A 27,415-nucleotide genomic window follows, 5' to 3' on the forward strand; every position below is an offset into this window, starting at 1 on the left:
ATTTTCAAAAGTTCAACTATTACTTTTGGCCAAAACGAATAGTTCTGCCATGGAATAGGGTATGTTAAAATAAAAGAGGGGTATGTTTAGAAAGGGGGGCAATGTTTGGGATATTGTCATGTGTAGGGTTCTATTTGAGTTTCCCTTGTATGACAACTGTAAATTTCTGTAACCCAGATTTTCGACCTAATTTTTTTTTTTAGGATTTACAAATTTTATTCCGGTATAGTTATTTTTAGTAAATTAGTTATAAAGATTTTATTATAGTAAAGATTCCATGTGTGTGTTGTGTGCCACATGCACCATAACTTTTTTCCAAAACAAATTTTTTTTCTCTCTCTCTCTCTCATCTCTCAGCCGTGTGCCTCTCTCTCTCTTACTTGCTCTCCACACCAAGTGAACCATCCCCCCTATTCCTATTTTTGGCTAACCTTTTAATGTATTTTTTTTCAACCATTCAATTGCCACCCTTATCCACTTCCTCCTTGCACCGCACTCCACCACACCTCTATAAATACCTCTCCCTCCCTCTAGAAATAACAACACACCAAACCACCGCCACTGGAGGGAAAAAAAATAGTGGGAGTTCGAGCTCCATTAATGGAGGTCTATAAAGAGAAAACCGAGCGGTTCGGTTCCACTCTAGCCGGACACCAATTCGGGTTATCTATTCGCAGCCCAGAACATCTCAGAACCGTACCTCAATAATTCTGATCCATTCCTGAGGTCTCGCGTTCTGTCGTCTTCTCTAATTGTCCAAAAATCGTCTGAAATCATTACCCGCTTTTTTTTTTGGCCGGAACCGAGATAGATTAATCATTCCCTTACTTCTCCCTAAGCATATTAATGCGCTAAGTTGTTAATTTTTATGATTAGAATTGAAATTGAACCCGAACGAATTGAACCACATTTTTTTTTCAAAAGGTCCACTGTTCATTGTTCATAGGCGTGAACACTATTCACGTTTTCTCTTTTTTAACTCTTCATAATCGCTGGAAGTTAAAGAAAATAGCACAACAATTACATTTATCCCCCTACTCTTTTTGAATGTAATGTTTCGGCCCAAATATTAATTATAAGTGGTTATCTTATTACTGTTAAGTCCTTTGGCTTTGTTCGGTTCACCGTTTAGTTTTAGTTTTGTTTTTAATCATTACCTTGTTTTTTCAATTATTACTTTCTCATCTCTCTTTATCTCTCTCCAATCATTACCCCTATTTTCAATTCTTACTCTATTTCTCTCTCCATCCACTACCAAAACTAAACTCCCAACCAAACACAATCTCATTAAAGTTTATAGTTAGGCCCAATGAAATGCTTTATTTGATTATTAAACATATGTTTTATATTAGTATTTATAAATGATGAACATGTTATGATAGTGTTACCCATGTTAAGTACAATATCTGTAGGTAAATAATAATAGATCTTCTTTTTTTTTGTACAAATTTTTTTTTTATTAATAAAGGATTCTGCTAATAAAAATTTAACTTCTTGGCCATACAAGACTAAGGGCAACAGCCCACTCATAAAAAGTTGTGTGATCGCATTGCTGGTTATTTATTTTTAATTATTATTTGATTAGTTGTATATTGCACCGATACTTGATTTGAATGTTAGATTGGACCCTAGAGACATGGGGTGGTATGCGAATAGAATTCACCTAGACGATGATAGGTAATGGATAAATTGGAAAGTTTTATTTTTAGATTACCTGCAGGCAGGATTTTGAGATGTGATGAGTTGGATATGATGATTTGAAACTGGCAAAGTAAGCCCAGTGATGATTGATGAATTGAAATTGGCAGGAGTCCAGTGATGAATTGATACTGGCGGGAGTCCAGTGATGATTGTGAAATGATGAATAAGATAGGCGAACCCTAGTTATGTCACGGCATGATAAGCTTACCCTTTGTTGTAGTTATTGGGATGCACACTCGGTACATAACTTAGGTGTATCTGCGACAGCAAAAGGAAGTGATCTCATGGGACGGGACATGGCTAGCGGTTGGGGAGGAAAGATCTCTCAGTTGAAATCTTAGATCACACATCAGGCTGATGGATAGTAATAAATCAATTTGTGTGTGAAATCTTTGCTTTACTCTTCCGCGTCGATATTATATTGTCTGCTTGCTAGCTGTAATGTAAGAGGGGTAATTGGGTTAGATTATTCTATTGGGTGATTTATCACTCACGGATACGCCTGTATCCTGGCAAATCGGTTGCTTCGGCGATCAATTTGCCAGCAGGTGCAGGATTCAATGGTGGAGCAGTTTTGAGATAGGAGGAAAATCAGGAGCGGAGATCGAGTATGCTTGGAATCCGTATCAAGCCTAGAGTCGGCTATGAAGTTAATGTATTTTGATTCAGTAAATCTATCTTGAGATTGTAATAGTTAAACCACTATTTTTTTTTGAAAATTATATTTATTTAGCAAAATTTTCTTAACATATTATTTTCTATTGCTCCCGAAAAAATCAGGGCGTTACAATTTCGGATCTGTTTAGTTTTCCAGTTTAGTCTATGTAAGGACCAAATTCCGGAGTCACTTGTATTGACAATTCCTATGACAAAACACATATTTTATATTGAGTTGTAATTTTGTTATTTTTTATAAGTTAGTGAGTCTGTATAGGACTAGAGTGACAAGAATCAATATTATTTGTAAGATTTGTAATTGAGCGTAGGATTATGGATAAAAAGGAGATTGACTACAGCGAGACGAATGTTGGCAAAGACGGAACGATCCCTCCTCCAATCTGCTTATCATCGGCATCATCTGTTTTCTTTAATTGATGGAAAGTAATGTGAAAAACCAAGGTCTATTTATAGACATGTGCTTTTCTAGGTTTGGAAGATAGCCTTATAAAAAGAATATGATGGCAATAGAAAGAAACAGCCACACGCTGCATATACACGGTCCTTAGAAAAAGGAGAACGTGGGGCGGCAGTAAGGAAAAAAGGGAGGTGCAACTGGGTTCTTTGGAGACCTATTCCAAAGGTGAATTTTGATTAGGTTTTTTTGAGGGCTCATGGATTCAAGGCCATTGGTGATTAAGATTACTGGGTGCGGTGTACGTGTGACTCGGTAGGTGATACTTAGAACATTGTGAGAATTTACTTCATTTGGATAGGTATATTTGTAACTGCACAGTGATTATAGTGGTTTGATTCATTCTCGTGATTTTTATCCATTCTGGGGTTTTCCGCGTATATTTGTACGTTGTGCGATTGTTTGCTTGCGTAATTTTTATTGGTAGAGTAATTTAGTAATTTGCATTCATACTTTTAGGGTTTTTCACGGATTGCTAGGAAACCTTGATTTTTCAATTGGAATCAGAGCGGGCTACTCCTTCCGTTAGGATTTATTTTTCCTAGAGCAGATCCATCATGAGTATGAACATGAATCACATGTCTAGCAATTTTCCTATACTTGATGCTAATAATTTTGATTACTGAAAATCTTGAATCAAGGCTATAATGAGATCAGCCGATGTATTGTGCCCATGAAAACTGTAGACGATAAGCAGGTTCAAAAAAACTCAGTTTGAGTTATCAGACAAAGAAAAGGCTATAATGAGATCAGCCAGTGTATTGTGCCCATGAAAACTGTAGACGATAAGCAGGTTCAAAAAAACTCAATTTGAGTTATCTGACAAAGAAACAACTTTACTTCAGGCTAATAATCGCGCACTTGATATTTTATTTTTTGCTGTTGATGTAAATGAGCATAAAAAAATAGCTAACTAAATTGTGAAAGAGGGCTGGGATATTCTAGTTACTTGCCACTAGGGGACAGACGTGGTTAAGTAGTCAAAGTGGCAAAGGCTTACCACGGAGTTTAAAACCATCAGAATGCAGGAGGAAGAGACCTTCAATCAATTCTACTCTAAGCTCATCGCCATCGTCAATAGTTGCGAGAACTTGGGTGAGCCAATTCCTTCTTTTCGTACTATTAAGAAAATTTTGCGCGCCTTACCTCCTAGATTTAAAATTCAAGTTAATATGCTAGAGGGTAATAGAAAGTTAAAAGAAAAATATGTTCAAGAAATAGTTGGGATTCTCCAAACTTACGAGGCTGACCTATTGCAATTTGAACCTGTTCAACTCAAAGTAGATTCCTTCGGAGACTTCGATTGCTTTTAAAAGTACGCAAAAATATAAGAAAGATTCAGATAGCGATAAATTAAACAACAATACGATTGTGATAAATTAAACAACAATACAATTACAATACAAAATCAATACGCAAAACTTGGAAATCGTTGCATCAAAACAGTGTTCAAGACGAGTGTGACACTCTGTACTTAAGACAGATTCGTCCTTGTTACGGTTCTTACAGTTTGCATGGACGTCTATATCCTATATCTACTTGATCATATGCCCCACAGAAGCAGTACTACAATTGGTGGGTCTATCGAATCAACATTGTGTTTTGTACTCTCTCAAATGAAAAGATTCTGACTTGGTGAAAGTATGGACAGATAACTTTTTTCTAATCTCTACTGAATGAATTAGATGTTAGTAATTTATTTTAATCAATGGATATCTGTAATCTTAACGTGGGGAAATTAATAAGTATGTAATATCATGATGCTCATAATATAATTGAGATAAGGACGGAAGTGCAATTATAATTCTGTAGTGGGGTGAATTATAATTAGTGAAATAAGAAATAGAATCCTGGCAGGATTAGGTTTTCTTATTTACACTGGAAGCCCAGACTTATTACTCCTTAGGTCCCTATCGTAGCCCTATATATACACGTTATACTCTCTAGGTCAGGTAAATGTTTTTCTATTATTCACGAAATAGAGGCAGGCTTAGAGAGAGCAAACAGATCACGAAAGAGTCCACACTTGGTTCATGTTCTAGACGTGCAGGGAATACGATAGAAGATCGTAAGGTACGATCGACCAGTATTCGTGGTTTATAGTAAGGCGTGCTATAACAAGTTTAACCAGCGTTCGTGTCGCAGGGAGTTGAGGTAGAACCCTAATTCCGCCTTGTAGAGTTTTACAATTTTTGTTGTCTAATCTATACGCGTCATTACTGGGTCTTGGGGATTCGGTTCCCAACATGAGAATCATCATATCTATAGGCCCAATGGGGATTTCATAGTCATCAAAGGAAAGGACACATTTTATACATAAAAGTACGCGTTTATACACAGTGAACACGTGTCATTGAAATGACACGATTTTAAATCCAGTCAATTCAGATTCACATCCTAAATAAAATATTATATCCAAAATATTTTCCAACATAAATGTGTTTGAATACTTTAGATCTATACTTTGCACCACGAAATCTCAATAACGAGTGGTAATTCGATCACGGCGCATCAGGATGCAATATTTATGATGAAATCTTGTAGTAATTAATTAACTTCCTTCTTTAATTTGTGATATGAATTGTACCCTAGCTTTTTTCGAATAAGGAGAAAACAAATGAGATCTGTACACTCTTTACAAATGTTTTCAGTCAAAGCTCTAAACATGTGTTGCTTGCGAGTCCTGCAGCCAAAATCAGAAGGACCACCAAACATTGAAGGCTTTGCACGGGTGAAGGATGTGAAGATTCTTCATTAATTCTCTCTCTCAAATTGCCTGGCCTGCTCTTGTCTAATTACATTCCTCCTCCCACTCCAACTGAGGCCATATGCACACTTCAATGCCACAAAAATTCAACTAAACTCGATCGAGACTAGAAACCACAAGATCAGGCACGCGTCTTTTGTGGTAGTTCATTTTATTTTATTTTTATCATATTCACCATTCATTTATCTACCCTAAATGTTAAGTACTGATTATTTGACTATGATCAGTTTTTCATAAGCATATTATTTTGTATATTGATTGATTTTTGCAACGAGTCCTACCAAAATACAACCAAATAAACGAGGGGGATTATAATGATGAGTTCGAGGGGTGAACCATACTCAAATGCACTACTTCCTTTAGGGGAAAATGACGGTTAATGACGTATTTTGATAATTAATACCCTCCAAAGACATGCTGAGAACATTTGTTAATGCTGAAAATGTCCTTGGCGGGTATTAATTATCGAAACACGTCTTAAGCCATCATTTTCCCTTCCTTTAGTTGAGTGGGAAAAAGGGGGTCGGGTTTTATCAATTGGAGTTTATCAATATTTGACTCATCTATATTCAATCTGCCTATTCATTCTGTCCATATTTAACCCATGATCCATTTAAGCCGTCCAAATTTTAATCTGTCCATTTGTCACCTCTAATTTGAAAATAAACCACATCAATCCCAATTTTGCAAACATAACCAACGCAAAGACAAGGACTCAAATAACCAGAAGGCTTTGAAATGGAGGCTCTCTTTCACAGTGCTTAGGCTAGATTTGGAGTCATTGACTTTATTTTTATTTTTTTGTTATTCAAATATTTTTTGCCTTTGCTTGTTTTGCGTCAAACTTTTGTAACTTAATGATTCGTCTCGACGAGAAAAATCGAAAAAGTAAAAAATTATTATCGAAACTCACAACTTTTTTCAAAAAGAATAAGTGAAATCTTTTTTACTTATTTTTGTCCTTATTCAAAAAATTACGTATTTCAAACATAAATTTGTACTTTTCCGATTCCTCTCGTCTAGACAAATCAACAAGTCTAAAAAATTTGACGCAAAATTAACAAATCCAAAAATAAAAAATGATTAAAAATAAAAAATAAATCACTTGACTGTATCCTAAAAGGTTCCAACGTAACTTGCAGAAGAGACCTATGAAAAAGTACCAAATAAGAAGTGAAAAGGCGTTATGCTGCACTCTGCTTCTTAAGCATTGCAAGTTCCTGCTGTTAGATATTTTGGCACTTTCCGGGGTTGTTCAAAACCTCCATTGGTGTCTTTGTTATATCGACTCCGTTTAATTATAATGGGTAGGTTCTTAGGGGGTAGTCTCTCGCTCGATACTCCTCCCATGATCCGCGCCAAGTTGACTGCTGCGAAATCGATCCAATTGCATGAGAGGTAATAGCATTGCACAACATCTCATGCATAGCATTATTGAGCTCAAAATCATTTTAGTCTTCTTTACTGATTAAGGGATTTCTCTTACTCAAAAGTCTTATTTTATATATATATATATATATATATATATATATATATATATACTCCTTAATTGTTTTAATTCCCTTTGACTAGGTGATTTACCTTTTCCGGAAAAATTCATGTTTATATATATATATATATATATATATATATATATATAAAGATTGCACACGTTTGTCTTGCCAAAAAAATTGCTTTCCACAGTGGCGTCATTAATTGACTTTCGTTCAAAGGGAAAATGGAGTTATAAAAGGGGTTGATCACCACAGGAGCCTCTGACCCAGAGAAGAGTTTTTGTTTGGTTTTTATAAAAAAAAAGAAAGAAGAGAGAGGGTTGCACACTTGCACGGCTGTTTTTGGTTTTTCTTTTCAACGAGCACGAAGAATAAAATATATACAGAGAGGCAAGATTGACAAGTGTTGTTTGCAGCCACGTTCTTTTTTCTTCGTTCTTGCACGACTATTTTGTTTTTGGTGGAGGCGAGATTGGTTTTCTAGCAGCCCATATTTTTGTTTATGCACTTCGAACATTTTTTTTGGGTTGTCTAGATCACGCTTCACATCATATCATTCATCCATTTATTGTTCGTGGTTCTTTGTGCCGTTTGCTACTGTGGCCGAACCTTTTGGAAATTCATGCGGAGCCGGTTGATTCGGAGCCGGTTGAAGAAGCTCGGGGAGCATCGGAGATTGGCGAGAATAAGTAAAGGCTTGGGTAAGGTTTTTATTATTTTGCAATCTATACTTCTTTTTGATTAATAGAATATATCAGTAGTGTTAGGCCATGGTTTTGGCTTAGGGTTATTTTAGACCCTAAGTTTTTCCACGTAAATTGTGCGTATCCTGTCTCAATTTTTATTCTACTGCACTACTTGATTTTTGGTTTGGATTAATCAAGATAATCAACCCATTCATCTATATTATTTTTTAAATCAGAAAATTGGTGATTTTTTTATCAAAACTCCTATTCACCCCCCCTCTAGGAGTAGATTGAACGCTTCTGCATAATTTCAATTGGTATCAAAGCGGGTTGCTCTGTTTAGGTTTAACCACTTGAGTTTAATTCTGGTTATAATAGACATGAATGCACCACGAGAGGAAGCCTCAAACTCAAGGCCACCTTTTTTTGACGGTAATGATTATCCATACTGGAAAAGCCCGTATGACTACGCATTTGAGTTCCCTAGTGCGGGGATCGTTTTCTTCGTGATCTTTCCTCTGTTCCTTTCTCCGTTTGCTGGACCGTAGAAGTCGGCGTTGAACTTTGAGTACCTGCAGACCCGGAGGGGGGTGTTCCTCCGGGAAGAAGCTCCGACGAACTTGTCAGTAAGTGGAGAAGATAAAGAGAAGTTTGGTAAGAAATATGTTAGTAGAGAGAAGAGAGTGCCGTTCAGAAGGAGTCCAGATTTTTTTCTTAGTGATGGTACCCTTCTATTTATAGGCGAAGGGGTAAAGTGCTGAGCAAGATGACTTTGCTTTCCACGCGTCGAGTAATGCTCGGATGGCGTCATGCACCAGAGCCATTTAATGAGCGCCGCTTCCCATATCTTACAGAGTCACATGGGTCGATGTCAGAAAGGTCACATCGCTCAGAGATGTCACTTTAAATGTCAGAAAAGACAACTTACTTATCAATAGTATTTCTAGAAGGTTCCACAAACGACTGCATTCGGTGGAGCTTCCCCATGATGAACAAAGCTGCTCCGAGCACTTGACGTGCTCTCTGAAGAACAACTTAGTCGAACGAGAGGACGTCCCCGGGCAGAAGATAAGATTACCGAGCGAACTCGAGTTTATGTGCGTTCGGAAGAACGTACGCTGTTCGGTAAAGCACCCGGGGATCCATTTATCCTTCGGAAGATTAATGACACATCACGCCCAAGCTCACCTTTATTTACAGATGAACTGGGACAGCTGGACGACGGGTCAAATAGCGTTCGAACCTGTTTTCCCCCCTTTGGACCATGTGAACCCTATGAACCCTATGAACCTTCGGATATTTCGACCCCCTACACCTAGGAGTTAGGGTTTGGAGATCTGTTAGGTATGGCTATGAGGCCCCTACCATAGAAGACACTACGACTAAACAAATGAGGGCTAAGGAGGACACTGAGTGGAATTCTGCCGATAATGAAAGTTTTGAGGCAAACTCTAAAGCTTTAGGAGCCATCTATGGAACATTGAGTAAAACTGAATTTAGTCGTATTTCCAAACTGAATTTAGTCGTATTTCCACATGCACTACTGCAAAAGAGGCTTAGGATATTCTCTGAGTCACCCACGAGGGTACTAAGACTGTTAAAACTTCAAAACTCCAAATGCTTACAACACGTTTAGAAGATTTGAGAATGCAGGAAGATGAGACATTTGGTTATTTTATCACTAAGTTGAGTGACGTCGTTAATTCCTTTCACGCATTAGGAGAACCAATCCCTAATCTTAAAGTTTGTCGAAAAGTGCTTAGGTCACTTCCTGAGAGGTTTAGGGCTAAGGTAGTTGCGATCAAAGAAAGTGATAAAGTTGATGACATTCTTTTTGAGGAACTTGTAGGTAAACTTCAAACGTTTGAATTGAATCTCTCAAAGAAATCTACATTAAAACCTAATAAAAGCATTGCTTTTAAATCTTCTAAAGAAGAATCCTCTGTGACACAAGAGAGTGATGATGACCTTGACGAAGAAGAACTTGCTTTCTTTGCTAAAAAATTCAGAAAATTTGTTAATGCAACAGCCCTGATTTTCAGTCAAAAAATTTCGTTAAATATTTGAATTTTTCTTTTAATTACTTAGATTGCTTTTAATATTTCCTTTTAAATTCCCATAATTTGTCGTAATTATACTTTAGCCCTTCAAAGATCGTTTCTTGACTTTTAAGCTCTACTTAGCAAGTCTAGTTAGCTTCTAACCAACTTGTTGGAGAAACCAAACTAGGAAGTCACCTAGTTACATTTTCCTAACCATAGATGGACCTTTTTGCCCATCTTTGAGCCTTGTGAACCTTTTAAACCCTAGACTTGAAAATTTATTAATTATTTTCTTTTATTATTTTGGTTTTCTTCTTTATCCATTGGACAATAAAAGTTAGGAGAGCTTTTATCCATTGGATAATAGAAACCCCATTCTTTATATTAAAAGTGTTCCTTGATGGATTTGTTCAAGTATTAATATTTATAAAAAATATAATTTTATAATTGTTTAAAAGGACATTTTGATTATTTTAGTATAAAAGCTTCCTTATTACTTTTGTCCATTGGACAATAAATACTAGGGATTTTATTATCCATTGGGTAATAAGGTTAGTCTTTCCAACTAGTACTAGGGTTTTCATAAACTAGTCATTTCTAAATTCCCATGTGATGTTGTACCTATATTTTATATTGTATGTACTTATTAGATTTAAAGCCTAAGATTTTCTAGGTACCTTGTTATTATTTTATATTGGGGTTTTGTACCCAATTGGTTTAAATTAAAGGGAAGATGATCTTCCTAGATCTCATAAGTACCTATGTATATAAATATATATACTTGGATGAATATTTATATGGGCAAATTTCACTCAGACCCCCTGAGGTATCTAACAATGACAGAAACTACCCCTCAGTTTTCAAAAATGACAGAAACCTCCCCTATTTCACAGTTTGGGTTTCATTCCGTTAGTTCCGTTAGTAAAGTGGAAGGAAATGTACAGAAAATGAAATCTTCAATTTTATTTAGTTCTACAACTATCTTAGGGCTCTCATTGAAAGTCCTAGAGCCAAAAATTAATTATGACCATTTAGGATAAAATAATTAAAAAAATAAAATCTTCGTACTGATTCAAACGAATTAAAATTTGGAGCATTTAAAATTTTGCTCTTTATTTGATTTTAGGGCTTTCAATGAAGAGCAAATATTTAAGTGCTCCAATTTTTAATTCGTTTGAATCGGTGCAAAGATTTTTATTTTTTTATCATTTTATCCTAAATGGTCATAATTAATTTTTGGCCCCAAGGCTTTCAATGAAAGCCCTGAGAGAGCCATAGAATCAAATGAAGAGAAGATACTTAAGTGCTCCAATTTTTAATCCGTTTGAATCGGTGCGAAGATCTTATTTTTCTGATCATTTTATCCTAAAGGGTCATAATTAATTTTTTGCTCTAGAACGTTCAATAAGAGCCCTAAGATAGCTGTAGAACTAAATAAAATTAAAATTTTCATTTTCCGTATGTTTTCTGTCCATTTCACTAACGGAACTAACGGAATGAAACCCAAACTGTGAAATAGGGGAGGTTTCTGTCATTTTTTAAAACTGAGGGGTAGTTTCTGTCATTGTCAGATACCTCAGGGGGTCTGAGTGAAATTTGCCCTATTTATATTGCTAAGTACACATGTGCTAATTGATTAGTTTAAAGGGAAAATCTTAGCCTTTTAAAACTCTTTGACACAAGTACAAAAGTACCTATTATTTTCTTGCATATTATAATATATATATATATATGTGTGTGTGTGTGTGTGTATATACTAGTACAAGAGAGGAGATTGCCGAGAGAGAGAGAGAGGGAGGGAGAGAGAGAGGAAGAAAAAGAAGAAAGATTTGGGTTGTACCATGCCTTAACCACCATGATCTTCTTCATCCTTCCAATCTTTGACAAATCTAACCTCCATTGTCCTACTTTGTACAATTATCAATTGTTTAACACAAAATCTTGTACAAACTCTCCTTTCTTCCACAAATCTTCCAAGAATCAAATCCAAGGACTAAACCTAGCCATGCAAACCTAGAAACTAGACCTTGATCTTCCTTGAAAGCTTGATTTCTTGAATTAAAAAATGGGATATGGAGAGAGAGAGAGGGGCCGGCCAAGAGGAGGGAGAGGGTGAGCCTTGCCTATAAATAGAAGCTCATTCCAAGTTTGAACTCACACCTTCACTTCTTGCTCTCACTTCTCTCTAGAAATTCTAAGTGTTCTTAGTTCAAAAGTTCAAAGTTTCTTGAGTTTCTTGAGAGTTCTTGAGAGAAACCACCAAACCACTTCCAAAACCACCTCTAGATCTTTAAAGTAACTTAGTTTAGTTAGCAAGTTGTTTCTAGGAAGAGGAAAGTTCATCTCTCTTCCTTTCGAAGCAAACCGGAGCCGTTACGCCGCCGAATCACAAAAACCCGACAACCAATTCACCGTAGCCGACCACCGCCAAGAAGTAAGGTAGGAATCCTAGTCCATTAACTCTATGTATTATCGTAGGTTGGAGAATAGAACGTCATTAAGAAGTAACTTTGATCATTTTTTCCAAAGTATATAAGGTTATCTGTTGACTGTCCATATATAAGGTTATCTTTTGTTAAAATATCGAGAAGCATGATAATTAGTAAATTTATGTTCACTAATGGTGATTTGAACATGCTAAATAGTATGGAGTTGGATGATCTTTATAGACTAGTTTCAAGATTTTGTTGAATGCTTGTTTGTGTGGAAAGTAGTACCACGGAAGTCTATGCATGAAAACGAGACACCTAAATCAAGAAAGTTAGAGACATGGCACCTAGGGTGTGATTAACGAGGAAGAAAATGTGTTTCCGAGGAAGGAAATATTTTGGAAACTACATAATGACCAGTTCAAGTTATGTGAGATGTGTGTGTGTGTGTGTGCCAATGGGAACCCGGAGCGGCGGAACCATTGTATGGATACCCGAGAAACCGGAGCGGTGGAACCGAGGTAGGGTGTGTGGCTTAGTTACCGCGGAGAGGTGCCAATGCAATTGTGTGCCAATGGGAACCCGGAGCGGCGGAACCGAGGTTGGGTGTGTTAAACACAAATTTTGGAAACGTTGATTTGGAAAAAGAAAAGTGGAAAAATGGTGACACGGTCTACGATGAGTCGCGTAGGAGAAACACAGAAAATCATGGACACCAACGATAGTTGAATATCGAATGTGGATGTGTTATTGTTACTGTCTGTTGTATAATTTCTATTGTTTGTAAGTTAAGGGTTAGTGGGTTTAGATTATTCTATTGAGCGTTGTAGCTCACGGTGTTGCCTTTTTGGTGACCCTGACCGATTATATTGGTGGCGACGCCGGGTATAATATGTTAGACCTCATAGATGAATAGGGTGAACTCTACACCTTGGAGGCCTTCAGAGCCGATGAGCTAGCCCGGATGGAGGAAGAAGCAGAGCAGTAGTTAGGAACCCTAGTTCCCTCCTTGTTTGTTTTAAAGTACTCTTGTAAGACTTTGAGATGTAATAATGAGCCAGACTCACTTATTTATGTAATAAAATGCCCTATTAACGTACCCAAAATTGGGGGCATTACAGTTAAATTCCGTAAAAATAATAATTTTGAAAATTTTTCTTCTTCAAGTAGTAGGGGCAAGAATTTTAATTCTGGGGATAATGAAAAGAAATCTTTTATTGATAAATCCAAGAAACCCCAAGGTATACAATGTCATGAGTGTCACGGTTTCGGGCATGTTCAAGCAAAGTGTGCAAACACTCTTAAAAAGAAAGTGGCCAAGGATTATAAGGCTACGTAGGATGACGATAGTGATGATAGTAGTGATGGGGGTTCTGAAGCTCCTAGATATTCTGTGCTTGTTGCCAACATTAAGTCCCCCACGTCCCCCAAATCGGGTGAACTTTCTACAACTCTTAGTGATGATAGTAAGTATGTCTCGACTGACAAAGACTGTGAGAATAGTGATGATGATATAGATTCTATTCATGAGGCCTACAATCAATTGTTTAAAGAGGGTGTCAAACTGAAAAAGAAAAAGAAGGAACTCATGAGTATCATCGAGAAAATTAGTGGTGAGAGGAACAAACTTAGTGATGACATTGAATCTAAGAACATCGAGCTTAAAGAATTAAAAACCTATACCGCTAATTTGAAAGACTAGTTTGCCAAAATTGAGAGAGAGCATGCCTTGAAGGCTCTTGAAGGGTCTAAGGATAGGATTTTGGAATTGGAGCATGACCTTAGGGAGGCCACTAAGGCCATAAAGCCTAATGAGTGTGGCACAACTCGTATTGCTGAGATGACACATACGTTTAGAAATAGAAGTGGCTTAGGGTTTGTTGATCCACCTTTACTGATACATAAGGCTAACAAGTTCACTAAAAAGGAAATCAAGTTTGTGAAATCTGAAATTGCAAAGAATGAGGTAGTGAGCGATAAACCCAAATCTTCTATTAAATCTCCCACCATCATTAAGAATGCTTATAGCAATAACCATGCTCCTGAAAAGAAAAATCTTTTTATTTGTCACTATTGTGGTGGTCAAGGTCACATTCGACCGTTTTGTTATACACTTAGAAGGGACAATCAAAGAACAAAAGGGAAATTGTTTATAGCCCCAGTTAATGAAAGTGTTCGGTATGGTCAAACCAATGTGGGAAGACCTCAAGTTGTGCGTCAGTCTCCCACAAACATTAAGAATGAGAATTTTAAAAAGACATTGAGTCAGTTGGCGAATCAAACTTCTCACCTCGTTGAGGAAATCAAAAAGTTGTCAAATTTGGCTAATAATAATGGAGAGAGTGATAGGATTGTTGAAAGACGTACTACACACGGTCACACCTCGCATGTGAACACCAAACCGAAGCAAATATGGAAGAGAATTGATGTCGTTTGTCATGTAGCACACACTGCTTTTCGGGCACATGATGCTTGCGCTTGGTACTTAGACAGTGGATGTTCTAGATACATGACCAGAAATAAATCTTTGTTTGCTAAGTTAGAGAAGTATAATGGTGGCTTGGTTACATTCGGTGATTGTAATACGGGTAAAATCGTAGGACAAGGCACCGTAAATGCACCCGGAATCCCTCCGATATATAACGTGTTATATGTTGAGGGTTTAAAAGCTAACCTGTTAAGTATAGGGCAATTCTGTGATAATATGCATGAAGTCAATTTCTCTAAAAATAATTGGTCTATTATTAATGCCTCGGGTGTGTGTGTGGTTAAAGGTATTCGATCTTTGGATAATTGTTATTGTGTTGCAAATGCAAGTTCTAATGTGTGTCATCGAGTCTTGCTTGATGATGTGGAAATTTGGCACCAACGTTTAGGACACGTAAATTTTCTTGAATTGCATCGAATAACCAAGAACGAGATTGTGAGGGGAGTGCCCAAACTTGCCAATGGGCAAGGGCTTGTGTGTGGTGGTTGCATGAAGGGAAAACAAATAAAAAGCCCTCATAAAAAGACAAATTTAGTTGCAACCACAAAATGTTTAGAGTTAATTCACATGGACTTGATGGGACCCTCACGTATTGAAAGTTTAGGGGGCAAGCAATATATTTTGGTTATAGTTGACGATTTTTCTCGCTTCTCATGGATTGGTTTTCTTAGAAAAAAATCTGATGCTTATGCTTGTTTCAAAACTATTTGTCAACGTATTCAAAATGAGAAAAGGTACCCTATCACACGAGTCCGGAGTGACCATGGTCGTGAGTTTGAGAACTCCGACATTAAAAGATATTGTGATAAGAAAGGCATTAAACACGAGTTCTCAGCACCTCGCACACCCCAACAAAATGGGGTTGTTGAAAGAAAGAATAGAACCCTTTAAGAGATGGCGAGAGTTATGCTTCATGCCAAGCGCGTCCCTAGAAACCTTTGGGCTGAAGCTATTAATACTGCATGTTATACTATAAATAGAGTGTATGTTAGACCAGGGACTACCCTTACACCCTATGAAATTTGGAATGGTACGAGGCCTTCAGTGAAGTATTTTAGGGTGTATGGTAGTAAATGTCATATTTTGAGAGATAGTTAGTCCTTAGGCAAATTTGACTCAAAGAGTGACGATGGTATCTTTTTAGGCTATTCCAACACGAGTAGAGCATTTAGAGTATATAATCTACGCATCTCTACCCTAGTTGAGTCAGCCAATGTAGTTGTTGACGATACTGCGCTTGATGAGTCAGTCCCTCAGGTTAATGATGATGATGAGGGGAGTTGGGAAATTTTTGAGGTGGAGTTTCAATCCAATGGTTTAGATGAGGGAGTTTCATCTGAAGAGGTTGTTGACATTCCTACGAGTGTGGATGAGAAAGTTGAAAATGATAGTGAGGTTGAGGTAGATGAGCCTTTAGAAGATGAGGATTTAGGTCAACATAACTTAGCTCCTGTGTCTGCCAAAGAACCCTCGGCTAGAGTAAAGCTTAACCATCCCATTAGCCAAGTCATAGGAGATCCTAATAATGAGATGAAAACTAGAAGGCAAATTAGGAATGAGATCAGTTATGTGTGTTTCACGTCCACATTAGAGCCAAAAAAGGTAGAAGAGGCCTTAGGAGATTACCATTGGATAGGAGCCATGCAAGAAGAACTACAACAATTTGTTAGGAATGGCGTCTAGTACTTCGTACCAAGACCCTCTCACACTAATGTCATAGGCACTAAATGGATATTTAAAAATAAAGAGGATGTAGATGGCATAGTCGTGTGTAATAAGGCTAGGTTAGTTGCCCAGGGGTACACCCAAATTGAGGGAATTGATTTCGATGATACCTTTGCCCCCGTAGTAAGAATGGAGTCAATAAGGTTACTTTTTGGCATTGCATCTCATTTTAATTTTAAATTATTTCAAATGGATGTTAAAAGAGCTTTTTTGAATGGTGACCTTAAGGAGGAGGTGTATGTGGAACAACCCAAAGGGTTTACTCATCCCTCATTCCCTGATCATGTGTACCGCCTTCGTAAGGCCCTTTATGGCCTTAAACAAGCCCCTCGAGCTTGGTATGAACGTTTAACCGATCATCTTTTAAATACCGGCTTTGTGAAAGGGGGAGTAGACCGAATTTTATTGCTGAAGAAAATTGAGAGCGACCTTTTAATTGCTCAAATATATGTTGATGATATTGTGTTCGGTTCCACAAATGAGCGGCATGCAAAACAATTTGAGGCACAGATGTCCCATGAGTTTCAAATGAGCCTAATGGGAGAATTGACTTACTTTCTAGGCTTTCAAATTCTTCAGTTGAATGATGGGATATTTTTGTTCCAATCCACATATGCAAAAGAATTGGTCAAAAATTTTGGTTTGGAAGATTCCAAGAGTATTCGTACTCCCATGGGTTCCACCGTTAAAATTGCTAAAGATATTGAGGGCGTTTGTGTTGACTCCATGCTTTATCGTAGTATGATAGGAAGCTTATTATATCTTACTGCTAGTCGTCCCAATATTTCGTTTAGTGTTGGAGTGTGTGCCCGCTATCAATCTAACCCTAAAGAGTCTCACTTGATCGCTGTCAAGCGAATTATTCGTTACATTAAGGGCACCTCCACGCTTGGTCTTTGGTATTCTGAAGGTACTAATGTGGACTTAGCCGCGTTTTCCGATGCCAATTGGGCTGGAAGCGCGGATGATAGGAAGAGTACCTCTGGTGGTTGTTTCTATTTGGGAAACTACTTGGTTGCTTGGCATAGCAAGAAGCAGAATTGTGTTTCATTGTCCACCGCAGAGGAAGAATATATTGCCGCTGGTAGTTGTTGCACCCAACTTTTATGGATGAAGCAAATGCTTCAAGACTACGGTCTATCTCAAGGTGTAATGACTATTTTTTGCAATAACACAAATGCCATTAATATTTCTAAAAATCCAGTCCAACATTCTAGGACTAAACATATCGACATCCGTCATCATTTTATTCGTGATTAGGTTGAAGATGGTGTCGTGGCACTTGAGTTTATACCTACACAAGATCAAAAGGCGGATATTTTCATTAAGCCTTTAGATTCTCTTAGGTTTGAGTACCTTAGGAAATCTCTTGGTTTGATTTCTCTAGATTAAGATGTGTGTGGGGTCACATGTCATCTCATATGCTTTGCTTTGAATGTTTTTAATTTTGAGTTGTTATGTTCTTAGTAGTATTTTTTTTATTGTTTTGAGTCAGAGATTTTTTTTCTCATCGTGTGCATGCTTGGGAATCATGTGCTGTCTTGATATCAGTTTTACATATGCTTATGCCTTTGAGAGTAATTTATCAAATCAAATTTTTTCGATCATATCAATCTGTTACATAGTGATGTTGTTCTCTGTTTTGGTATTAGAATCCCATGCTCACGTTTCTATGCACACAATCTCACTTGGAGCAAGTAAACTTACATTGTTTAAGTGGTCTCTATTGAGTCTCAGTTGAGTTTATCTTAACTAATCACTTTGATTGACCACATGTTCGTTGTTTACCTAGGGATGCTTTCCCTCATTTGACTCCTTATGAGATGGGCCGCCTATGAATTGGTGTGTAACGCACCTCTAAGGTTTGGAAAAATCAAATTGAGACTTTCTTTTATTTCTTGTCTTTTGTTTTAAAAAAAAAAAAAAGAACAATACCCCTAAAAAAAAAGAAAGCAGTAAATCAAAAAAAAAAAGGGAGTTTATTTAAATTTGTCTCTTCGCCTTGGAGGTTATAGTTGCCTGGTGCCCCGCAAGGCTAGGTGTAAGTTGCTAATCTCGAGTCTAAAACAACCGATGAGGTTTGTGCTTAAGTTCTTAGGTCCGAGCGTTTCTGGTTTGACTTCCTCGTGATAGTCTTGTTTAAACCCTTCTTGAGATAAGATTATAGCGCCCACTTAGTCCTTGATAAGTTTTCTTGCTCCTCATGCACGGCGTTTATGCTTCACATTCATAGGCTTGAGCATGGCATTCTGTCCATTCTTTGATCTACATCATTCTGCTTCCATGAGTTGATATGGTCTTAAATTTTTCATTCGATGCATGTCTCTTATAGCCATCTTGCCTATGTGATTCTTGTTATTGCATATCATATGATTCTTTTGTTACTCGTATGCTTTTAGGTTGCATGTGCATGTCTCACTCGAATATATACTTTTTTGCTTTGTTTTTCCGTGACAAAAGGGGGAGAGTTTTCATGGCTTGGGGAGTAATGGAGAGTGATATGTGTCGTTGAGTCTTGCATAAAGTGTAGGGAGGTATTCCCGAACAAGTACAATCAAATGGCTGAATACGTGGTACGTGGAATCACGGGTGATATGAACCACCATGAGCGGTGATAGGCGATATGGACAAGTGGCATGAGAAGTCATTGGTCCAAGCTATCTGATCGGCAGATAGAGACATACAATGACACTGGTCCAAATAGTTAATACAGGACCAGTTACATGTGAAGTAGCTAGTCCAAGACAATCTGTTCAGTTACGAGAGAGCCGAACAACTAAAGAACGCTAATCAAATGCTGAAGAAAGGAGAACACTCTGGAAGGGTCCAGAAGCAGTGTTATTCTGTTAAGGAATGAGATCCAGAGATTATAGGATCTAGATAGGATACCCAACGAGAGTGGGATGTTCGGCCAGCTATGGAAAAGAGTCTTAAATGAACTACAGTAACGAACTGATAAAGGAATGAGAGTCCAAGATATTCTGGTTTCCTATACGAGGTAGGAAACTTAGAGCAACACGAACACTTGGGCAACAAGCATCCAAAAATCTATAAATATGAGGTAAACCTAGAAGTAAGAGGTACGCAATACGTGGCATTCATATTATTTTCCTACTGATAATTAGGGTTCGATTACTAGTACGTGATACTAACTTAGGCATCGGAGGGCCTTTGCCACGAGGGGCAAAGGTGCGCTCACCTCTTGTTTGTTTTGCAGACTAGGGTTCAGGCAACAAACTAGGGTTCCGGTGAAGAGGCACGAGTAGCCATTGCAATCTGGTGCTACTCGAAACACCAATTGTTTTCATCCCCCTACATAAAGATAGAGAATTTTTGGGTGCTTTGTTCATTTAGGGAGATACTTATAAGGAGAGATTTATTTTATTGATGAATCGTTGGTCTATTTTTTTGCTTTTGGATATAATGCTACGTGTCGTTTATTATTGAATTATGCTGACCCATTCTATTTTTTCGTAACATATATTTTGTTTCATAGTTTTTGTTGAGCTGTCTTTGCAGGTATTATAAGGGCAACTGCTTCATTGGATAGACCTAGTTTAGGCTAGTGTTTATTTCTTCCAGTTGTAATTTTCCATTATGTTTTCATGGAATTGGTTTGGTCCCAGAAATGCCAAAGGGGGAGATTGTTAGATATTTTGGCACTTTCCGGGAGTTATTCAAAACCTCCATTGGTGTCTTTGTTATATCGACTCCGTTTAATTATAATGGGTAGGTTCTTAAGGGGTTGTCTCTCGCTTGATGCTCCTCCCATAATCCGCGCCAAATTGACTGCTACAAAATCGATCCAATTGCATGAGAGGTAATAGCATTGCATGACATCTCATGCATAGCATTATTGAGCTCAAAATCATTTTAGTCTTCTTTACTGATCAGGGGATTTCTCTTACTCAAAATTCTTATGTTATATATATATATATATATATATATATATATATATATATATATATATATATATATATGCCATTATGGTTACGAGATTTTCTTTTATAGAGTATGAAAAATAAAGATTGCACACGTTTGTCTTGCCAAAAAATTTGCTTTCCATAGTGGCATCATTAATTGACTTTCGTTCAAAGGGAAAATGGAGTTATAAAAGGGGTTGATCACCACAGGAGGAGCCTCTGACCCAGAGAAGAGTTTTTGTTTGGTTTTTATAAAAAAAAAGAAGAGAGAGGGTTGCACACTTGCACGGCTGTTTTTGGTTTTTCTTTTCGACGAGCATGAAGAATAAAATATATACAGAGAGGCAAGATTGACAAGTGTTGGTTGCAGCGACGTTCTTTTTTCTTCGTTGTTGCACGACTGTTTTGTTTTTGGTGGAGGCGAGATTGGTTTTCTAGCAGCCCATATTTTTGTTTGTTCTTTCACTTCGAACATTTTTTTTGGGTTGTCTAGATCACGTTTCACATCATATCATTCATCCATTTATTGTTCGTGGTTCTTTGCGCCGTTGCTGCTGTGGCCGAATCTTTTGGAAATTGATTCGGAGCCGGTTGAATCCGGAGATCGGACGTGAACTCTGTGGTGCATCTATTGGATCTTGAAGAAGCTCAGGGAGCATCGGAGATTGGCGAGAATAGGTAAAAGCTTGGGTACGGTTTTTATTATTTTGCAATCTGTACTTATTTTTTATTAATAGAATATATCAGTAGTACTGTTAGGCCGTGGTTTTGGCTTATGGTTATTTTAGACCCTAAGTTTTTCCACGTAAATTGTGAGTATTCTGTCTCAATTTTTATTCTACTGCACTACTTGATTTTTGGTTTGGATTAATAGAGATAATCAACCTGTTCATCTATATTAATTTTTAAATCAGAAAATTGGTGATTTTTTTTATCAAAACTCCTATTCCAACCCCCCCCCCCCCCCCCCCCCCCCAAGGAGTAGATTGAATGCTTCCGCATAATTTCACGTGCCTCACAGCTCCAGCTCGGGGAGAGAGGTCGAGAGGGAAAGGATGAGAATCACCGATGAAGGGTTTTTTATGTTGGGTCATGTTCATTACTTATTGGGTTATTTAAGTTGTTCCAATTAAGACCCAATTAATAAATGGGTTAGATAGGTTGGCCCCATTCTAACTCAACTAATAAATGAATTGGATTGGATCTATTTTCTAGTTGGTGGATTTGGGTTGATTAATGGGTTTTGGTTCAATTTATCACCCCTAGTTCTAGTCTCTAATGCTGTACTTCTTCTGCATGTATTTCCCCCCACAAAGAAAAAGAAGAAGAAGAGAGAATGGATTATTAATTCCTGTGGGCCAATGAGAAACAAGAGACGAGAAAGATGAAATAAAGGAGAACGGAGTTTGTGTTGGAAGAGCTAGTATGTTAATTTTCTCTCCGTTCGGAACTTTATCTGCTAAACTGACATCAATCGTTAATTTGGCTAGGTTTGAAAATTGTCTACCAAGTTTTGGGCTGTTAGATCTTTTCATTAAGACGGTGTAAAATCCACATTCAAATCCTCAACGTTCGAGGTTACAGATACGGGATACCACAGGATCAGTTTAACATTATCAATGAAAAAGCTCCTACGCGAATGCCTTAGGTAACGAAAGGGCGGGGCCATCACTATATATGGTTACTGATACAAATCGCTCAAATTAATACAGAGGTAAAATAAGTTAGTTCGTTTTGCATGTTGCTTTTGGAAAGCATGCAATAGTAGGGGGATTGAGAATGGTCCATCTGCAGGGTCTCAAGCTGCATGCCCACAACTTCATGCGCATCGTTGAATTACAATCACTAACAGTAGCTAGCTTTGCCGATAAAAAAAAACAGTAGCTAGCTTTCATATACTTACCCACACTTTTGCCTTTTAAACCTTTTTCAAGAGTTTCAAACTGTTGAACTTCCTTCAACTTGTACCAGATTTCACACTTTTTGACTACAAAATTCCCCGTCGCTTTTCCAATATCCCTTTCAAAGAGAATATTTTTTTGGTGGCCATGGATTAGACAAATTGAAAGCGAGATAATCTCTGTGTGTGTATAATTTTATCAAGGTAAAAGTACATGATGATCCCCTCAACTATCACTTTTTTCCACAAAAACCCCCTAATGTTTAAAACCGTCCATACAGACCTCCTCAATTATATGAAATGAAAAATTGGCTAACTCTATTAACATAATGAGGAAAAATGACGATTCTACTCCTAAAAAATGGCTCACACTGACCTCCTCATCGATAAAAATTGTCCACGCTGACCCTTTTATCTTAACAGTCTTTTTTAACAGAAGGGTACTAATTGGTTAACGATTACTCCGTATAATTGAGGTAGTCTCCATGTTCTTTCACCTTTTATCAAATCCATTATTCCATTTCGTGATTGTCAACATAGTACTTGGCTGCAGGTCCACTCTGGATTCCCTAGAAGCCCCTCCTATATATGTACATCACAGGCCAATGCTTTTACTAAGCTGCAACTTGCTGTGTTGGATATTGATGCTCTGAACTTGCTATGTTGAATATTTCTACTTCAACTTATGATGCGTGCTGCTGATGGACCAGATCTGAATGGCTAGCGGAACTCTTGCTGAATATCCTTCAGTGGTGGAGTATGCTCTAATGGTTTCGACCCCTGAGATTTTTAGTGTTTTGTTGGGATTCATTCAATTTCCATTGAATGCAATTTTCTTTTTTCATTCTTTTCTATAGACCCTTACGGTACCTCATTTTCTGTGGTATGTATTTGATCTCTTTTCGATGTACCCTTTGTTGAGTTCTTAATAAAATCTTGTTGTTTATAAATAAAAAGAAATTTAATTCACGGGCCAATGTACCCTTTATTATTCTGATATATCTGAATCTCATTATCTCCCAAGAAACCAATACTAATTTATTTTGGATTAGGGAAAAAACCGAAATGGTCCCTGTAGTTAAATGTTTGTGTCAACTTGGTCCTTGTAGTTGTAATTGGCTCGATTTATACTCTGTACTTTCCATTTTGTTCCAATTGCTAACTGTCGTTAGTCCGTCGTTAGTCTTTTTAAATAAAGACAAAAATAAGCCAATAAAGACAAAACTAAACCAATAAGCCAATTTTTTCGTCTTTATTCAAAAAAATTGAATTTTGGTGGTAATTTTTTACTTTTTAGGTTTCTCTCGTCATGACGAAACAATAATCCCGAAAAATTTGACAAAAAAACTAACAAATGCCAAAAAATAATTGAATAAGGACAAAAAAATAAGCCACTTGACTTATTTAGCCGAACAACCCCTAAGTTTATGTAATATTCTGACTTTTGAACGTGGTTCTTTATCATATTGTGATTTTTGGATCTATATCATGTTGTGACTTTTGGACATGGTTCTATATGCATTTTCAGTACTATGCAGAAAAATAAGGCATCTCGGTATTTGTCCACAAGTTGAATAGATAGACAATACCAGTGGTTATGTTGCCTCATAGCTGATCATGAAAATGCTGAATTAGAGGGCAACTTTTTGCAATAACCAAATTTTATCTCAGGCGCCTCCTTATCAATGGAGAATGGAAGAATGAGCTGTGTTTTGGTTCAAAGGTATATTAGGTAGGCCTGTGCAAAAAACTCGTCCACCCGCGGACCCGACCCAATCTGAATGGTCCCGGGTGGGATCGAACATGTGCTTCGAAAAGGTACGGGTTCATTTTCTGTTAAAAATCAAATTTTGGTTCAGGGTCCGGCCGGGTTAGTGCGTTTCTTACCCGACCCAACCAATTCATAAAGATTAATTTGGTTTTTGGTCGGACCCAACTCGACGTAAAGAATTGGGCTCGCGGACGGTTCTTACCCCTTTTTGGTTCGGTTTGCGGGCCTAAAATATTTGTTACCCGCCATGTCGGGTCGGGGTCGAGTTTGGGGGTCAAACCCGACCTCCCGACCCGTGCACACCCCTAATATTAGGGCAAGAGGAGAATGAGAGAATTACTGTTTTAACCCCCAAAAAGGGGCCATTTGATTTTGCTGTTAAAAGGACTAACGACGGTTAGTAATTGGACTAATTTGGAACAAAATGAAAAGTACAGAGTGTAAATTAAGCCAATTACAACTACAGGGACTAGGTTAACACAAACACTTAACTATAGGGGACCATTTCACTTTTTTCACCTTTTGGATTATGTATATTAGTAAAGTAATTCGGGACAGAGGCGGCAATATAAGTAACGGTTAACTGACTCATGAATTCCTAGAAAAACTCGATGATGACAGATATTGAATTATTACCAGATATGGATGCAGTTCTTTTTTCTTTTTCTTTCACTCGTTAATTCCTACACTACATTACACTATTGGGGGTTGGAGGAGGGAATAGGATTCAAACCCTGGATGAGTGTGGGGCAAGGGAATACCCTTCCACTTGGGCTAGGCCACCACCTCATATGATAACTTTACTGCTCTCTGTATAACGGAAATGGTAAATTTAGTAATAGTCGCTTTAGTTTGAATGAAATCTATATTTCATCCCTCTAGTATTAATTTTGCCACTTTTAATCTTATAATTTATACTTTGTCCGAATTTGTTCCCTCTCATTGACAGTGTTAATAGAACTAACGGATCTCCTGGGCAAAATTGACATTTCCCTCCTAAAGGGACGGGAAAAAAATGTAAATTGACTAGAGGGACAATTAGTTTCAGAAATTTTATATTTTACTCTGATTTTGAAAAGACAAACTCATACGTAATATCTTTCTCACCTTAATTATTTTTCTTTGATTGAATAGTCAAAATATAATGAGAAAATTAAAAATAGGAAAATGATTATGCCAAAACTGTTTTTATTGGTGCCAAAACTTTAGTGCACAAAAGGCTTGTACCATGTGCAGTGTACAAGACTTTTATACATTGGAGTTTTGGCACCAACAAAAACAGTTTTGGCATTATCACTATCCTAAAAATATTACAATGTATTATTATATACAGATAATATTGTGAAATTTGAAAAGTATCCTTTACTTAACTTTGCATTTGGTTTTTTTCAATTGACTCATCTTGATTTTTGCAATCTAGTTATGTTCTTTTTTACGCGATTAGGAAAAAAGAAAAGTTGTGAAAAATTTTGCATTTTTCTTTTCATCTAATTGCAAAAAAAAAAAAAAGAAGTGAGTTTTTCTTTTTGGTGAATAAAGAAAAAGCTGTTAAGAAACATTTTGCTAATCTTGTTACGAAACATATTCCATTTTCTAATCGCGTAAAAAAGAACAAAATGGGATTGTAAAAATCAAGATAAACCGTTGAAACAAAAACCGATGCAAAGTTATGTAACTAAGGGATGCTTTTCAAATTTCTTAATAGTATCTGTAATATATTCTTACATAATTTTTTTAATTTTCCCAATATATTTTGATTATGCAATCAAACAAAAATAATTCAGGTGAGAAAGATTTTAGGTGTGAGTTTCGGCCCCGAAAGTTCGTGAAATTGATGTAGCGGTTCATAACTCCATTATAGAGGATGCAGAGTTCGATGATAGCTTTGGAACCTCTCTGAAGTTAGCTTTTTAAATAATGAGGAAAGAGCAAAGGGTCATGCTTTCTAACACAATAATTAACTCTTAGGTGTATATTTGGGTGCTCTTTTTGGATTTTTGGGTGTAGTTTGCCTTGTTGGGTGTTGGAGGTGTCTCTTTTGGGTGTTGCTTTGGGTTTTAGGTGTCAGATGTCTTTGTGGAAGTGGTGCCTTTGTTGGTTTCTTGCCAGTCTTGGATTGTTATTCTCTCCCTTTGGGTCCATATTGGCACATGATTGTTGGAGCTTGTTGTTTTCCCTTGTGGGTTTTCTCTTCTCCAACTTGATGTTGTTTAGGATCCTTTTAATCTTTGTAATTTGTTTTCAAAGATTAATAAATTTTTTTGCCGTTCAAAAAAAAAAAGTTTGTCTTTGCAAAATCAAAAATAAAATACGAAATTTCTGAAATAGACCCTCTAGTTTTCTTTTTTGTCTCAATTCAGTCCCTTGAGGAAAATGTCAATTTTGCCCACAAGATTTGTTAGTTCTAATAACACCGAGAGGTACCAAATTGAGAGGAAATATAAATTATAGGGTTAAAATGGCACAATTAATACTAGATGGATGAAATTGGGATTTCACGCAAACTAGAGGGACTATTTCTAAAATTTTAAGTAAAAATAAGTATTGGACGGTTGGACTCAATATATCGGCCTACTAGTTTTGTAGTTATGGCCAAACAACCTCATTACCATTTTAGTGCCAATCTGTACACCATTATGGTCTAGAAACAAGCATTTATCTCCAAGACTCCAACAACTACATTCAACAGCTGACAACATCTGGCCATATTTAGTTAGACAATATAATGTGTACTATTTTTCGGAGGTGTCAGAGGTACTTTTTAATACTCACTAAAGGTTACTATTTGAAGTAATGAATACTCTTAGTAACACATAATCTTTGTAGCCAGATTATACCATTATAAGTCCTTACATGATTTTATTGAGAATCTCGATTGTTACGAAATTCCACAGAAATTTAAATCAAACCTAAGAATTTGTTTCTTGTAGAGACCCGTATTTCGGAAATCGTTAAAAGGATTTATTAGTGTTAGAATGTGGAATAAAAGGGATTTATTGAATTATTTGATTTGGTGTCAATGTGAGAAGGTTGTTGTAGAGGGGTGCTTGTGTAATTTGTGATTGTGTGAGTATATATGTGTGTGGGGGTGTGTGTGGGGGAGAGAATTCCCCAATCCTCTCTCTCTCTCTCTCTCTCTCTCTCTCTCTCTCTCTCTCTCTCTCTCTCATCTCCCGATCTCTCACTCACTCTCTTGCTCTCTCACCCAAATTTCCACCAAAACACCACCAAGATCAACCTCCATCTCACCCCTCAATCCCAATCTCGAGCTTGAATTTCGTGGGTTCCGCTCGGAGAAGAAGTATTTAGTTGATTTCAAAGTTTGGGGAGCTAGGGCTTGCTCAAATCGTGTGGTTTT

General features: G+C 37.1%; 1 protein-coding gene across 1 annotated transcript; it reads left to right on the top strand.

Annotated features, from left to right (window-relative positions):
* Positions 1-16,592: 16,592 nt before the first annotated feature.
* LOC131317414 (uncharacterized mitochondrial protein AtMg00810-like) lies at positions 16,593-26,261 on the top strand. The gene is made up of 2 exons (XM_058346969.1): positions 16,593-17,547; positions 26,065-26,261. The coding sequence occupies exons 1-2, from the start codon at positions 16,593-16,595 to the stop codon at positions 26,259-26,261; spliced, it is 1,152 nt and encodes a 383-aa protein (XP_058202952.1).
* Positions 26,262-27,415: the final 1,154 nt, after the last annotated feature.

The sequence above is a fragment of the Rhododendron vialii genome, chromosome 2a (genome assembly GCF_030253575.1).
Source record: "Rhododendron vialii isolate Sample 1 chromosome 2a, ASM3025357v1".
Classification (NCBI taxonomy): domain Eukaryota; kingdom Viridiplantae; phylum Streptophyta; class Magnoliopsida; order Ericales; family Ericaceae; genus Rhododendron; species Rhododendron vialii.

Excerpts from the sequence above, each read along its gene's own strand:
- LOC131317414 (XM_058346969.1), top strand. The coding sequence starts at position 16,593 with ATGGAGTCAATAAGGTTACTTTTTGGCATTGCATCTCATTTTAATTTT. Across the intron at positions 17,548-26,064 it reads GGAAGAATATATTGCCGCTG|TTTGCCTTGTTGGGTGTTGG; the intron begins GTAGTTGTTGCA and ends TTTTGGGTGTAG.